At 37.8% G+C, this 16,372-nt stretch overlaps 1 protein-coding gene across 1 annotated transcript in view; it reads left to right on the top strand.

The window, feature by feature from the left end:
• Positions 1 to 16,372, top strand: part of TSPO (TSPO(outer membrane tryptophan-rich sensory protein)-like protein) — a 163,156-nt gene that overhangs the window by 40,482 nt on the left and 106,302 nt on the right. The window contains exon 4 of the mRNA XM_089416923.1: positions 12,594 to 12,637. Coding sequence (XP_089273049.1) covers positions 12,594 to 12,637 — 44 coding nt within the window. The remainder of the gene's footprint in view (positions 1 to 12,593; positions 12,638 to 16,372) is intronic.

Below are 16,372 nucleotides of genomic sequence, written 5' to 3'. Positions count from 1 at the left end.
TGGCCCTGAAGGCTGCTGCATTATCTGTGACCAATTTCTGTGGACAACCAAATCTGGTAAAGATGTTCTCTGTCAAAAAATTCATGACCACACTATGATCAGCCTTCCTGGTAGGAATTGCTTCAATCCACTTAGTGAAATAATCAGTGGCTACTAATATCCATCTATGCTGGCCACTGGAATGTGGATTGATTTCTCCAATAAAATCTAAGCCCCACTGCTGAAAAGGTCCTTTTGCATGTATTGGTTTTAGGGGCAGGGACTTCAACTGCTGTTTTCCTTCAAATCTTTGGCACCTGTCACAAGATTTAACAAAATCAAATACATCAGAAAATAAAGTGGGCCAATAGTACCCAGCTCTGAGAATTTTGTGGGTTGTAGTTTTCCAATAATGATGCCCTCCACACATGCTGGAATGAAACTGCTGCATCACTTCTATTGATTGTTCTTTGTCCATACACCTTAAAAGCAATCCAGCTGGATCCCTCCAGTAGAGCAGATTTTCATTGATGCAATATTTTGCTGCCCTAAGCTTTAAAGTTCTAGCTTGACTTGTGCTTAAGCCTGAAGGGATTTCTAGCTTCAGCAAGAAATTAATTATTTCAGCATACCAATTACATGAAGCTAGATTCTCGTCCACTGACTGCTTTCGATCTGGTTCAGCCGCTTCATATTCTTTATCTGTTTGACCAATTTCTGCAATTGTGCACAGGGACTCAATATCTAATGATCTGCAACTTTCTTCAGCCAATAACTTAGCAAGACTCTGACCTCTGACTAGTTTGGTGGGCTTCAGCTCTATGTTAACTTCTACCATCTTTGCAATCCATTTTGCCATTCTTCTATCAGCGTCAGGTTGTGTTAGGACATCTTTTATTGCAGCAGAGGGTACATATGCAACTATTTTGGAATGAAGGATATAAACTCTAAAAGCATTAAGGATTTAATAAGAGCATATGCCTATTTTTCAATAATATCATACCTTAGTTCAGCATCCCTCAAATTCTTGCTGAAAAATGCCACTGGATGCTCTGAACCTTCTTCATCTGCCTGTAATAAAACAGCTGCAATGGTGTCTTCAGAGGCAAAAGAAAATATATGGAACTCCTTGTTGTAGTCTGGACTTATTAATGTGGGAGCCTCCATAATAGCTTTCTTAATGGAATCAAATGATTTTCTTGCTGCATCAGTCCATCTTACCTCTGATCCTTTTCTCAACATGGAGGTAATATGCTTCACTAATTCAGCAAAATTTGGTATAAACCTCCTGACAAAATTTATTTTGCCCAAAAAAGACTGAATATCCTTCTTTGATCTAGGGACAGACAAAGTCTGAATTGCTTTGACTCTTTCTGGGTCAATCTGAACACCTGCAATAGATACAATATGTCCTAACAGCTTGCCTTCATTTAAAGCAAATTGAGATTTTTTGGGATTGACTGAGATTCCAAACCTTCTGCACTTCAAGAATACTTTTTTCAAATGTTGTAAATGATTTTGATGGCTGCTGGAGTAAACTGTTATATCATCAAGGTAGATAAGCACAAATTTGTCCTTCTCTCCCACAAATGCTATATCCATAGCCCTTTGAAAGGTAGCTCCAGCGTTCATCAATCCAAGTGGCATTTTGGCATACATAAAAGTGCCCCAAGGAGTGGTAAATGCAGTCATTTCTTGATCATCTGGGTGAACAACAATCTGATTAAAGCCTGAAAAACCATCCAAGAAAGACATTACTTTGGCACCTGAGACTTTTTGCAGCAAATGCTCCATCTTGGGCAGGGGATAGTTGTCTTTCTTTGAGCATTTGTTTAAATTTCTGAAATCAACACACAATCTGATTTCTCCACTCTTCTTCCTCACCACCACTAGATTGGCTACCCATTTTGAATATCTGAGAGGAACTATAATCTTGGCAGCCAACAATTTTTTAATTTCTTTTTCAATCAGTGGGAGAAGCATAGGATTTATTGGTCTCAGCTTCTGTTTGAAAGGAACAATGTCTTTCTCCAAAGAGATTTTATGCTGAATTATATTCTTGTCATATGTTTTCAGATCACTATACTCCCAGGCAAACACATCAGCAAATTGCCTCATTAAATTATAGTATTCAGCACTTTGATCAGCAGACAAATGAGTGGACAAATTCATATACCTAGGCTGACCTGGACTTCCTATATCATGCTTACAGACTGCAGATTGGTCTTCTTTTTGGGTAGCTTTGTAAGGCACATCATTTTGATCAAACAGTCTTTCAAGAGGAATTAGACCCTTAGGAATATGATTACTAGGAAGCTGGACAATGCTGTCTTTACCAATTTTATTTCTAAGCTGGCGCTGGGGGTTTTCTAACGAGACATCATTTTCTTGGTCAATTTGCATTTCAAAGAACTCATCAATGACCTGAAGAAACCTATTTATCTCATCATCATCATTAAAAACTTTCCAATGGTGGACATTGTCAGGCAAGGATGGTCTGTACTTCATTTGCACTTCATAAACTAGTCTGGGAGGTGTGGGAGGTATAAATAGACTGGAAGAAACAGCAAGGGAATCAGCACGCTGATTTTGGGCTCTAGGAATATATGAAATACAAAAACAATCAAAAGAGTCTCTGATTCTCCATACTTCATCTCTGTATGCTCTCAGCCTTGGGTGCTTTGCTTGAAATGTTTTATTTACTTGTCGTATAATCAAATCAGCATCTCCAAACACCTTCAAATTCTTGATTCCTCTGTTGTTTGTTGCATTAAGGCCCAACAACAAAGCTTCATATTCTGCTATGTTATTTGTGACTTGAAAAACCAGCTTAAAAGACAACTGTATGCTTTCTTTCTCTGGAGACATTAGCACCACCCCTGCTCCTGCAGTGTCTCTGGAACATGCTCCATCAAAGAACATTTCCCAAATCTGACTTCCTTGCTCTTCTTTGGCCTGAACTGTTGGTTTCCTGAGCTGTATTACGACCTTCTGAGATTCTTCTATTTGGAGAATAAATGCTCCAAAATCAGTGTCCACTGCATAAATGGGATGATTTGTAGGATTATTCTCTTCACTGATGATGTATGCCCGCTGTGCCTCTCTATACAATCTCCTGCTTTCTCCTCCAAACACTGGGACAGTTGCATAAGATAGATCATTCTGTAATGTTCCACCTAGTCTCTTAATCTACCCTCTGGACAACAGCATGCCAAACTTAGGAGGGACATCTGCTACCACAATATCCATCACCATACTCTTCATGGACAGCTGAGTTAAGGTAATGGCCAAATCTTTAATCAATCCAAGACATTTCACCTTCCTTGAATCAAAAGAAGATAAATCATGATAGGGTCTAGTGATATGAAGGCTTAACTCTTCCATGACAACTTTAGGCATTAAATTGTGGCTGGCCCCTGTGTCTAGCAGGCAATTGTGGAGGATTTTATCATGAATGGTCAATGAAACATAAAAAGATGGAGAATTATTATCAACAGGCTCAACCATAGGGCTAAGCACAATAGCAGGCTTGTCATTTTCCAAATTGACAGAGTCATTGGAGGTTTGTTTGGTTTCTAGCTCAAGGGCTTCAAGGATAGGCTTCCTAAATACTTCACTCTTCACCAACTCAACTAGAGGCACAAATATTTTCAATTTCTGAACCTCTGACTCAAAGCTGAAAGAATAAGATGACTTATTAGAACTTTTTACCTCTTGAACTAGAGCTTTTGAGGATGACTGGATCAACTGCTGGTCTTCTCTGCTTGATATTCTGTGGTTCTGTTTGGTCAGCAACTCTTTGTGCAGGATTTTCTTTGACATTCTTTGCATTCGACCTCAGATTATATCTCTGCTGCTGTTCAGTTTGTAGGACAGCTCCTCTGTCCCACTCTTGACTGTTTTGTTCTTGCAGTAAAGCCTCTTCATAAGCGGTCAATGTCAGAAATGCAGCGCTGCCTTTATCTTCCATGCAGTGAATTTCATCCTCAACTTCTTCAAATTGTTCCTCCTCCATGACTACATTTTGGAAAGGAGCTTTAACTTTTTGATCTTCTTTTGATTCTTCACCCCTCTACATTATTTGTAACTGCTCATTTGCTCTTCTGAAAGGATTTGGATTTCTTGGAGCAAATGTGTTTTGCTGCCTTGTTTTCCTTGAGTTCTGCTCAACCTTTAGCTTAGAAATTTCAGCAGCCAATGACTCAATCATCTTGGTCATTTTATCTAATTTAGGCTCTGAAAATGAAGCAGAAGAAGTAGAAGCCTGACCTCTCTGCCTCCTTCTGTCAGCTTGACCTTTTAGCTTTTCTGCAGCCATAATATTGGATTCCACCTCTAGTGCTGCATCCTGCATATTAGCGAGAGTGGCACATCTTCTTTCTCTCAATAATAGGAAAAAATCAGAGTCAAAAGCATTGGCATAAGTGAGTTTGGCAGAGGTGGGGGTAGGTTTTACCTCAGCTGGTATCTTACTATACATACGATTGAATCTTTTATTAAAATCAGGTATTGATTCCCCATTTTCCCTCTTCAAGTTACCAAACTCAGTATGGTAATACAACAAGTCCTTTTTATCTCCCCATTGCTTCAAGAACGCATCATCTAATGCTTCAATATCTGTTATAGATCTCTAGGGTAATTCTCTAAACCACTTCTTAGCCTCTCCATCAAGGCTCTGAACAAAAACTCTCATCCACACATAATTTTCACTTATATTTAAATTATCAGCATAACTGTAAAAAGCCTCAAGGTGTTCTTCTGCTCTTACTCCCTCTGTACCAGTGAATTTAGGCATATATTTTTGATATTCTCCCACAGGCATAGGATTTAAAAGCACAGGCAACACCAATGGTCCATATCTGGCAGCTACAATTCTTTCTATCCTCGTAGGTGCTCGTTGTCCTGCCATGATTGGAATATTTGGGTGAATACTAGCAGATTGAATGTTAGGGAGTAATGTGATGGATGGCAGAGAAAAAGGGATGTTTTGGACTAAATGGGAAGCTTGCTTTGGACTGAAATTCAAAGGGGAACTAACGACACTAGGGGCTGCACTAATCTATGAAGGTTTTTCCTTATTAACAGTGTTGGTTTCTAAATCTTCAAACTGTAAATCTTCAGCTATGACTTTGTCTTTCAGAGATGAATGAGATTTCTTAGGCTTACCTGATCCTGATGCCCCTTTCTATGATGATTTCTTTGCTTTGACAGTCCTCTCAGGTTTAGGCACAGGTTCAGCTGGTAATTTCTGAGGATTTCTTCGAGTGTGTCTCACAAACTGAGCCAGAACTTCAATGTGGAGTCGCCAAATGATGGTCTTCCTCCAGTGGAGTCGCCAGATAGATGATTACAACCAAAAACTGTGTTCAAACCTTGTCTATCATCAGGGCTTGAAGCTGTGTCGTTCTCCCAGGGAAGCTGAGCTTCGATTTCCTCTCCTCGGCAATGGCGCCAATTAATGTTATCACCCCAAGAAACTTTCCTAGGTTGTATATCAAAGATGCTCGGGAACATTACAAACTCAACAAAAAGTTGGATAAATGGTGGATGAATGAGAGAAATGCTGCATATTCAAGCCAGATAACCACTCCTACTATGCTTTACCCTAGACATGGGTGAACACCCCCAGACTACAAGGCTTTAGACCACCAATTACTCACAGTTTTAGAGAAAATGTGATGATGGAGAAGACTGACCACACTAGCAGATGCACAAGACCCTGTGATGGCCGGCTGCAACTAGTTAAAAGGTTTGTAAATCTGTTTTCTAATACACAGACAGGATGACAACTCTCTGGCATTAAAACAACAGAAACCTGCATACAAATTCAATGATACATGCTAAATCCTAACACAGAGGTGGGATGACAGCCCCTCTAATGCTAAACATTAACAACACCTGAATAAATGCATAACAAGCATAACCTGGAACAAAGAAGAAGAAGTGGACAATGAGCAATTAACAACAAAAGAAGCTTGCATTAGCTGAAAATAAAGACCAGACGCTGCAGGTATCACCGCAGTTACAGTCTCCAGAAGTTGAACCTTACAGCAAAATAACACTCATCAATCTGTTTACATTTTTCTTTTGGGTATATATAGAGTTTGTTCACAAAAGGTCTCTGCAGACCCATGCGTGGAGGGGTCATAACTGACCACCAACTGCATTTACAATTAGATATGGGTCTCTGATACAGTTTGATTGTTTTTAACGAACAAAATGGCTCTTTCTGTACTTTGATGTCCTTCCTGAACAGATGAAATATTAATTGAATAAATTTCCATAACTGCTGCAGTCCTTGAGCTGCTCGAGGATTGTCCTTCTCGTGCTTGACCGTGCTGTTGTTTAAATGTGGTAGCTGAGGAACTCCTGTGCAGATTGCTGGATGATGGCTTCCTTCTTCGTGCGCACAAAACAGGCCGAAAACACTGCAAAATACATGAAAATGAACGATGGCCTGCAAACGAATGCTGACCGTTGGATCTGAAAAACAGACGGTGGAGATTGGATCGGAGGGCGCTATCGGGGAAGATGGGCAGAAACAGATCTGGGCCGTCAGATTGCAGGGGAAAAGATCTGATGCCTATCGGGAGCAAGAACCGCGCACAAGTTAACGAGCGGGGGACCGTACCAGAAGGGCAGTAAGCGGTTTCCCCGCACCACTCTTGGCGCTCGGCGGTATCCGTATGAGGGTGAGCGATCCAACGAAAATGCGACATGTGGCAGGGGGAAACTGCTTCCCCGCGGGTTAACAGACGAGCACGTTCGCAGAGCGGGGGGGAGCGTACACCGTCGGGTGATAAGGCGGGCGCGATCAGACGGTCGAGGTAATAAACATGTGCTTCGTGGTTGATGTGACAGGTGAGGGGCGGGCCCGGACTTTATTAAAGCTTAGGGTTATGAGTTTTATTATATGCGGGGGGTTATGAAGGGTTAAACTTTAGCGCCGGGGTAAAACAAAAGCATAGGTTAATATGGTTTACAAAGGGTTATCGGGGTTTTATAAAGGATATAACACAAAAATGCCCGGGAGTCGATAAAATAAAGGGTTTAGGCGGGGTTTTGTGTAAAACGGAGGAATGGGAGCTATAAGGATATAAAACAAATACAGGAGGAAGGGATCAAATAAACTGCTGCTAGCCCCTCTTTTTCAGAAAACACCACAGCGAAGCTGTCCTTGACCCTCAAAAATGCTCAAACATGTAGTAGAGCTAACACTGACTATGAGCTTTCTTATGCTGTACTTGTACTTCAGTCTTTGGTCTCCAAGTTCACAAACTGTGGGTAGGAGCCAACTTTGCTTGGATCCCGAATATTTATGTGGTGGATTTAATCTTCGCTAAGGCTATAGTGTGCATTGGGTTTCTAAAGTATATTTTAGCCATTTATTAAAGAAAATATCCATAAAAAAATTTATTTCTCAAAAATTTATTTTTTAAAACCCTTGTATATTTGTAAATTATTTTTTCTAATTGGAGTTTTTGGGATTTTAAGATTTTGTATATATTTGGGGTTTTGGGTATTTTATCTCCATTTTTTGTAGGTGAAATCAAGAGAAGAAGCTGGAATAGAGCTAGATCTAGGCCCTTGAGGGTAAGATCTAGTCTCTAGAAATTTTTGCAGGGCCAACCATTGAAAAATTTTGCAGCAAAATTTAAATCTGGAAGAGAAATGTTTTTCTGAAGCAAGGGTTTCATTTATTAGGCCTCCCGGCCTGGATCTAGCCTTCTGAGGGCCAACGTCTTCCTCCTCTTGCCTTGCGTCATCCATTTCAGTCCCTGCGTCATCTTTTGGAGGTTCCTTGAGGCCTGTGTTAGCCTCTAAGGGTCTGTGTCAGCCTTTAAGGGTCAACGTTGCCCCTTTTCAGTGTTTTGGAGGCTGGGCGTAGCCCTTTTGGGCCTTGGCATCCCTTTTTCGGCCTCCTTGCCTAGGCCATGGCCCTTGTGGGACCCACAACAACCCTAAAAGGGCTCCTAACCCTAGCCAGACCCCTAAGAGGGCGTCCTCCTCCCTGCGTCAAGTTTTCTAGGGAATTTCTTGCTTCCTTTGCCCTCCTCTTCAACAACCATTGACCTTCTCAGCCTTTTCTTTGCCTCCTTCCTCCTTCCATCATCTTCTTTGGCCTTTGCCTAGCCCTAGTTTGCCTTAAATCCATCTCTGAATTTTCTGGACTAAATACTTGGTGGTTTTGCAGGTTTTGGGCCTCAAAAATTCTATTTTTTAAGTGGCAACTTCATCCTAAGGTTTCAGCGAATTTGGACCAAGGGATCTTCAAGGCCTTGTGCCTAGGGTTTTGTCTCTAAACCCTAATTTTTCAATGTTTTGCTACTGCTATAATTTTCATCTTATAATAGTGATACAAATGCCCTAAAACCATATCTAATTGGTCAAAATAACTCAAAATTTGCAAATGATTTCTTATCAAAATTTGGCCACTTGGGCATTGGTTATCTAGCCTAGATCTGTTTTTTTTTCTTGTTGGAATTTTGCTGCACAACTGAATATATCAGATCTGATTTTTTTTGAATAATTCTCCTAAAAGGCTCAAAATTTCAAAATTTCAGTTTTTGCATTTTTTTCCAAGTTTTGTGCATTTGTTCAAGCACTAGTCGCTCACTGGTTCTCTGATTTTCGCACTGTTGTAACAAGTTTTTTAGACTGATTATTTTTTAATATCATACTTTAAAGACCCTAAAAATCAAAATTTTCAGTTGGGCAAGCAAATTTCAAGGTTTGGGCATGTTTGGATATTTATTGTAGCATTGATATATCACTGCTTACATCTTTCTCACTGCTGTAATAAGTTAGTTTAATCTGAATTTTTTCTGAACATTGCATCCTAAAGTGGGCTAAACTCATAACTTCACATTGACAAATCATTGGAATTTTTTTTGTTTCATATGCTTGGTGAATTTCATGATTTGAATTGGTTTCCTTACTACTGTTATAAGAGTAATAAGTGTTGGAATTTCTGAAGTGTTATTGCTGATTTGGAATCAAAGGCTTACCTAGGTTTTTTTACATGGTTTCATAGTCATACTAGAATCATTTTTACAATAAAATTGCGGAATTTGGGATTACAATGATGACAATGACTTTAAAATTTTTATTCACTGCTGTGTAGACTTCTCCCTGGGAATGTTGACATATGCATGGTCAACATACCCAACGGACTTTGGACACCCCTAGGCTGGCCTTTACACTATTTGATGGGCATTGCTTCTTCTGGAGTTTAAATGATGTTCATCTCCAGGATGAAAAGGGAGGACTTGTACTCATTCTTGGAGCCCCAATGCTAGAGAGAGATAGTGTGATGTCACCCATCTATCCCTTGAGAGGGTGATGTAGGGCACCTAGAGCATGGATTTTGGACATGGAGGCACTTTGTGGCACTCCTTGAGGCTTCCCTTCAGCATTTGGAGTTGATTATGATGGTTGAGCATCTCCTTAGCCCATTTCACACCTTCTTCTGGCATTGATTGCTTAAAATGGCAATTACGTCATGCTTTTAGATATGGCATTGTTTTATTTTCTTAAGCTATGAGGTTGGCTTGTAACCTCTTGTCTTGTCAAACTCTCAAAGTCAAATTTGTTTTAGGGCTTGTAGGCTTTATTATTTTGTAAAAGTGAAGGGATAGACCTCGTATAAATAGAGGTTCCCTCCACTTCATTTGATCATCATCACACATGCATGTGAATTCAACCTCCTTAGAGAGTGTGAATTGCCTTTGTCTAACTTGCTACTTGGCAAAATGTGATTTTTATGGAGCATCTTGGAGATTGATCTTTGCATTGGAGATGTCTTTTTGGGATTGAAAGAAGGCTTTCTTGGTGGAATTTGTAAGTTTATTGTTGATCTTTCTATATTTTGCATTTGAATGAATTTATGCTAGGGTTTATAAATGTTCCATGACTAAATGCATATTGTTTATTGGAAATCTTGGTGAAATTTTGCATGTTAACAATATTATTCCTTGAAGCATATAGAAAAACTCCTAGGGTGCATCTTTTATATTTAATTTCTCCCCTCACAAAAAAAATAGCTATGGTTTTTCTATATTCTCCTCCCCCCTACTCCAATCAATTTTCCTCTTCCTTTAAAGATTTGTCTGAAACTTCATTAGCAAAGTAGGATTAGGTATTGGCTGGGGCGGTGTTGATAAAAAACTATCAAAACCTAAATATTTTTTTCCCTTACATCTCCTAGTTTTTTTAAGGCAAGCCACTAGGGCTTTTCTAGGGCTGATTTGCCATAGAGTTGAGTTTGGATGGATGCTTGTGGATGAAAACCAAAGGTTTGCCTTCATAAACCTTTTAAATGAAAAAATGTAGCATTAATTGTGGTGAAACCTCCCTAATTAGGGCTGATGTTATCTTTTCCAAGCTCATTTTTGTTATTAAAAGCTTACACTCTAGCCAAGCTTCAACTTGAAGCCTATCTAAGGGTTCTCCTATTCCTTTGTTGACTTTAATCATTGAGGGAATCCTTTCTTTGACTTCTACATGTCTAGATACTTCTTATCATTGCATATCAATAAACCCTAACTTGTAGTAGTCCTTAGTTGTTGTAGGGTTAGAATACTTGTTCCTTTACAAAGAAGATTTGAGCATATTTCATCTTTAAGGTATTCGATTCTAGAGCAATCATATCACCTAGAGCCCTTTAATTAGAATACCCTTATAGGTGAATACAAGGAAGCCTCCCTTGTGGTGAAATTCCACTAAACAGCAGGAAGAAGATTGCTGAGGTGACAGGTGAAATCCTTCCTCATTGTTGCCATTGGCTCTAGCCCTCACTTGTCAGGTCCCCTCACACGCCCTGCTAGATTTTGCCTCAACAGGGACTTTTACACCAAGTGAGAACCCAGGAGGTAACATAGCTTATTTGATGTTGCTGGTTTATATATTTAAAATATTTAAAAGATGAATTTATTTTGTATTTTTTAAAGTTTGCTGTAGTTTACCGTTTTTTGCTAATGTTGTCAATAAGTTATATTCCATACGCTTGGCAGTTTTTGTCGATGCCAATGTTTTCAACAAAGATCTTGAGTGATCAAAGTTGACTGTCTTAAACAAATTAGTTACCCCTTGGAGATTGAATTAAGGACATTTAATATAAAGTGAACAAGTGATTAAAATAGTCGACACTTAATTGTTTGACTGAGTCAAATTTGATTAACTGGACCTTAAGTAATAATGTTCAAAGAATTTAATGAGGTGGTAATCATATTTGTCTGTCTCCAAATAGTTATATAGAAGAGCATACAGACAAAATAAGATTGGCTTTTTGGGAGTTACATCTTGGAAGGAAATCAAAGAGAACTTTTCATCACTAATCCAGGCAGTAGAGCAGAAACCCAATAAGGAAACCTTTTAAGTGTTTGCTAATGTGCGCAAGGATTTGTAATCTTCTTCTGTAAATAAAACAGTTCATTTTTGCTGAAGCTTTCCCTTATTGATCTTTTCTCCATGATAAATCAGGGGTGTTATTTGTTTTCTGTTGAGTTATATTTTTCCATGTCTGTCCCTTTTTATTTTAACCTTATTCAATTGCAAATGGAGTAAATGACAGTAGCATAGTCATCTTTGCTAAAATCTGTTTTGATGAACTAACTAGAGGCATAGCTTCAACATTTAACAGATCATAGAAAAAGGAGAAATAATATATGGATTTGATCATGAAGTATGAGTTTGGTCTTCTTTTAAATCTGACTAGATCTTTATCTTCTTGGATATTTGTTCTGTAGTAATCTTTCCATGTCAGTAGTATCAGAGCAGGTTAGACTGTTGGGCATGTGAGAACTTCGCTCCCATCCCAAAACATGGAAGAAAAGAGGGGTTGCTTAATAACTGCTTGTCGTGTAATGTCTTGATCTTCATGGTAGTTGTCTGCTAAATTGCCAAGTATGACCATTAAGATATTGACTTTATCATGCACAAGCTATTGTTAGTGAGGTGTAGGCAGCTCATACATTGATTCTTGGAAGATTCCCCATGCAGACAACCCCATGCACATAACCTTTTTCTCTCGCGTTGTCTTGGTCTTTATGGTAGTTGTCTCCTAAATTACCCAGTATGAGCATTAAAATATCTACTTCATATGCAGGGAACCTTTTCGCCTTGTGTTGTCTTGATCTTCATGGTAGTTCAAGTTGTCTCCTAAATTACCAAGTATGAGCATTAAAATATCTCCTTCATCATGCACAAGCTATTATTTGTGAGTTGTAGCCAGCTCATACATACATTCTTGGAAGCTTTGCCCTGCAGACAACCCTATGCATGATGATAATCTTTATAATGCTTTTTTAGTTTGCAAATTGTATGTTATAATTTTGTATCTGGAGAACTGGGACTTTTCCCTTCTAAATGTGGCTTGGTAGGAGAAAGATGTTGTGGGCTATGACCAATGATTTGATATTTTGTTTTTTTGCCTATGAAACCCAAATAAATGAGGTACTCTGAATTACAAATGCAAAGCATGATGCCCTCCTTTCACCTAACACCAATTGAAGCATGGAAAACTTGGGATCTTTTGTACATTTCTTTATTAATGCTGCAGAAGAGTGACAGGAAATATGGTTTTATGGCCTGAAATATTCTCTTTGGTTGTGCAGGGTTTGAAAAGCAAGGCATTGTCTTAGGGTTCTACCTTTTCCAGGTGATTTTCAGTCTCATTTACTGTGGATATTATCAAATAGGATCTATAGGATATTATAAAATTGTTTTATTTTTGTTACATGAGAAAGTCATATATGTATTACTCTGATATTCAAGCAATTCACTCAAACTCTAGTTTGCAGACAATCAGTAGCTATGCCATGGTAACCCTTCTCCTAAAGATACCAGATGGTTATATTACCTATAAATCTGGATTCATCAAGTTGGAATATTGTGGTTGCATTTTTGAGAATTTCTCAATCATTGTTGTAAGGTTCTGAGTCAATACCATCTTATTGACATTGTCTTGTAGAATGGGAGCCAATATGTAACTTTGTTATGGATATAGTTTAATAATTTGCTTAAAAATGCACTCTAACCCCTAGACTTGAAATACAAACCAAATACATAGAAATTATAAAATTAGAAAACCAGATACAAAAGACAATAGGATGAAATATGTGAAATATATCCTTATATTATGATAATTAGAAGAAAGAAAACAATATTCACTTGCCTCTTAAGGTGGGGTGACCTTTAACCAAGCAAAGCTCCAATTATAACAATAGTCTATAAAACATTCCATAGCTTCCTAACTATTTAAATAGATTTCAGTAGCAAAGCCCTAACTACTTGTGGTCCCGTTGACCACTATGTGTCAAATACCCATAGCAGTGCACCCCCTTTTCTTCGCAAAAGGGATAGCGCTTGATCGACGTGACCGTGCCATTCGACAGTCATCGTCGACCTGATCATGTTATGTTGTAAACCCAGTCTGCATGTGTAAATTGTAAATAATCTTAGCAGATCTGAGTCATGTATATAAATTGCCTAGGTGGACTTAATTTTCTAGTGATAATCTACGTTCCGGAAGGTTTTTTGTCTCACCGATCCATGATCGGTAGAGTTTTCTTTCGGCCTAACCCCAAAGCCGGAATGGATTTTGTCATTAAAATCTTAGGGGAATCCTAGTGCGTTGATCTGTTAAATTATATTTGGTCGCCGAACTGAGTGGTCTATGTCAAATGGGTTTTCCCCCCTTGAGATGTAAAATTGTAGAAATGATGGTGTAAAGTGTCTTGAGGGTAAGAAAAATGTTTTAATCCCCTCATAAGTCCTAAGCCCTAAGCCCTAGGTCCTAGTTGATTTTTCCAAAGGCTAAGTTCGAGGATCCAAAAAATAAAAAAATAAAAAAACAATAAAAAATAAAATATATAAATAATAAAAAAATAAAAAAATAAAAAAAAATAAAAAAAATAAAAAGAACTAAAAAATTAAAAAATTAAATAAAAAATAATAAAAAATAAAAAATAAAATAAAATAAAATTTAAAAAATAAATAAAAACTTGAAAAATAAAATAAAATAATAAAATAATAATAAGTCAAATTTTTGAGTAAATAAATGCAGAATTTTAATTGTTTAATATATTAAAATGCATTTAAAAATTCAACGGATGAGATTAAAAGAAATCTTAATCCTCATCGACGGTCGAGATTAGTTTAACATGGATCACTCGAACTAGCCGTTGGGAATTTTTTCTTTAAATAGGGTGCTAGGGGTCATTTGAGATCAGATTGGATCTGAGAGTCTGGTGCTAAAGAAGGCTCTCTTGTAGTCATTTTTTGTGCAATAAAGAAAGACTTTCAGGTTAAAAATCTTGCTGGTGTTACTCTTCTAGAAATGCTGTAAGATGTTTTATTTTTCTGCATAATTTTATTTTCAGCTATTGATTTCAACTTGATGAAGATTGATTCAGGGACAGGTATCTTGTCTGATCTCTGGGGTTTGAATGATAGTTTAGATTCTGAAATATAATGGCAGGGATCTCCATTTGATCTGGATTTCACTATTGTTTTCTCCCTTTATGTTAATGGTTGATTTTAAGCTGTGTAGGAAATCTTAGTTTTGAGTTTACTGGGCGTTAAGGGAAGTTCTCGGCTGAACCAACCAACTCTCAGATTGCATTTTCTAAAAGAGTCCAGCCAATTTTGATCCCAGGCTTATCATCTGAAATTTTTTATGAATGCATACAGGGTTTTTCTGAAGCATCTCACATTAAATTAAAATTCTGAAAATATTTATGTGGCATAACGAGAAATATTTTTAGAGCCTGCAGTTTGTGAATATTGTAATTATTTAGTTAGGGTTTTCAGTTTCGTTTCTTGCACATATTATTTTTGGGTTTTTTGTTCTTTGTCATTGCAGGTTGCAGGTACAGATTTTGAAAATTTTTGCGGGGCTTTCATCAGACAAGTCTGAAGCGGCTGATCTCTAAATTAAGTTTTCTGAAGAGGTTCAAGGTTTTTCAAGCCATTTCTTTGCTGCTGCCTGGGGTTTTATTTTATAGAAAAAAATGAAAAATAATTTTAAGCAGGTCGTGGGATTGCTGCCTCACCTCCACGCAACTTTTTTCCCACTAGCAGCCTCTTCTCCCTCTTCTCAGCAATCTGGCAACTCCACGCAGCTCCCTCTCTCCCTGCGTTCAACAAGCCTCCTGCTTTCTGCGTGTTGCCTTTCTGCTGCGTTTCCCTCTTTCATCACTGCCCTGAACGTGCATAAAATTTCATCCAATCGCATATCCTATCCGCCGCTCCAAATCTGCGTTCTTTTCCTGCAGTCATTTCTGCTCCCTCCTTCAACTCATCCATAACCGACCTGCGCAGATATTACCACCATCTTCCCCACGCAATTTTCTTTCCAACCCTTTCACCTGCATCATCACCTAAGCTCCTCATGTGTTCTACGTAATCCCTTTCTCCCACTGGCAGCCCGAGTCTACTCACATAGCCTTCTCAGCTTGCATTCTCCCTCTTCCGCCATTTTCCAAGCTGCTGCATTCATCTTTCATTACCCATGTAGCGTCCATCCTCTCATCCACGCGGTTTCCTTGCTGCCAGCTCCAAAACTTCCTTCTACTTGCGTATCCTTCACGCATTGCCTCGCCACAAGAGTTGCCATTTTTGCTGCTGCGTCTAGCTACCCATCATCTGCCCGCAGTTTCTCCTTCACCGTCGCTACCATAGTAATCTTGTTAACAAATCCGCGTAGTCTTCCGCAGCCTCCTTCGACGCCATCGGACCTGCAAACCCTTCACGTCCTCCATTCAAGTTTCACGCAGTCTTTGCCGTCGAAAACTCTTCCGTATACCTGCCCAGCAAATAAATAAATAAAAAAAAGAACGTAAATTTGATTTTTTTTATATGCATGCGTATGTGGTTTAGAGTTAGGCTATTTTAAATTTAGATTTTAGTATTAGTTTTAGCATTAGATATAAAGCGAGTTTAGTTTTGTTTAATTTTTTATTGAAAAAAAAAACGATTTTTCAGATTAACTTGGTCTTGTTTTATTTTTATTTTTTAATAATAAATTTCATAATAAAAAAATGGGGACATAAAAAGTTTTTCTTCTTTTTTAGATATTAGATTTTATTTGATTTTAGTTTTTTATTTCATTTTTAGATAAAAAGTTATAAAATATAAAAAATCATAAATGTTTAAAAAATAAATAAAAAATGAAAAGGTCCCTTTAGTTTAAGTTTAGATTAGGACTTAAATTTTGTTTTGTTTTGTTTTTTTTTTTTCAACCTTTTAAATTTAAAAAAAGAAAAAAAAAAAAAAAAGGGCATAAAAGGCATAAAAGGTTTCTTTTAATTTAGTTTAGATTTTAATGTTATTTAGATTTTATATTTAAAGTTTCATTTACTTAGACTTTAGTTAGCTTAGTCTTGTTTGAAAA

Source organism: Pinus tabuliformis, chromosome 3_2 (genome assembly GCF_031772625.1).
Source record: "Pinus tabuliformis cultivar Carrire ecotype Pingquan chromosome 3_2, CPIR1, whole genome shotgun sequence".
In the NCBI taxonomy this organism is placed as follows: Eukaryota; Viridiplantae; Streptophyta; class Pinopsida; order Pinales; family Pinaceae; genus Pinus; species Pinus tabuliformis.
The sequence above is the reverse complement of the archived record's forward strand: the minus strand, read 5'-3'. Positions and strand labels throughout refer to the sequence as shown.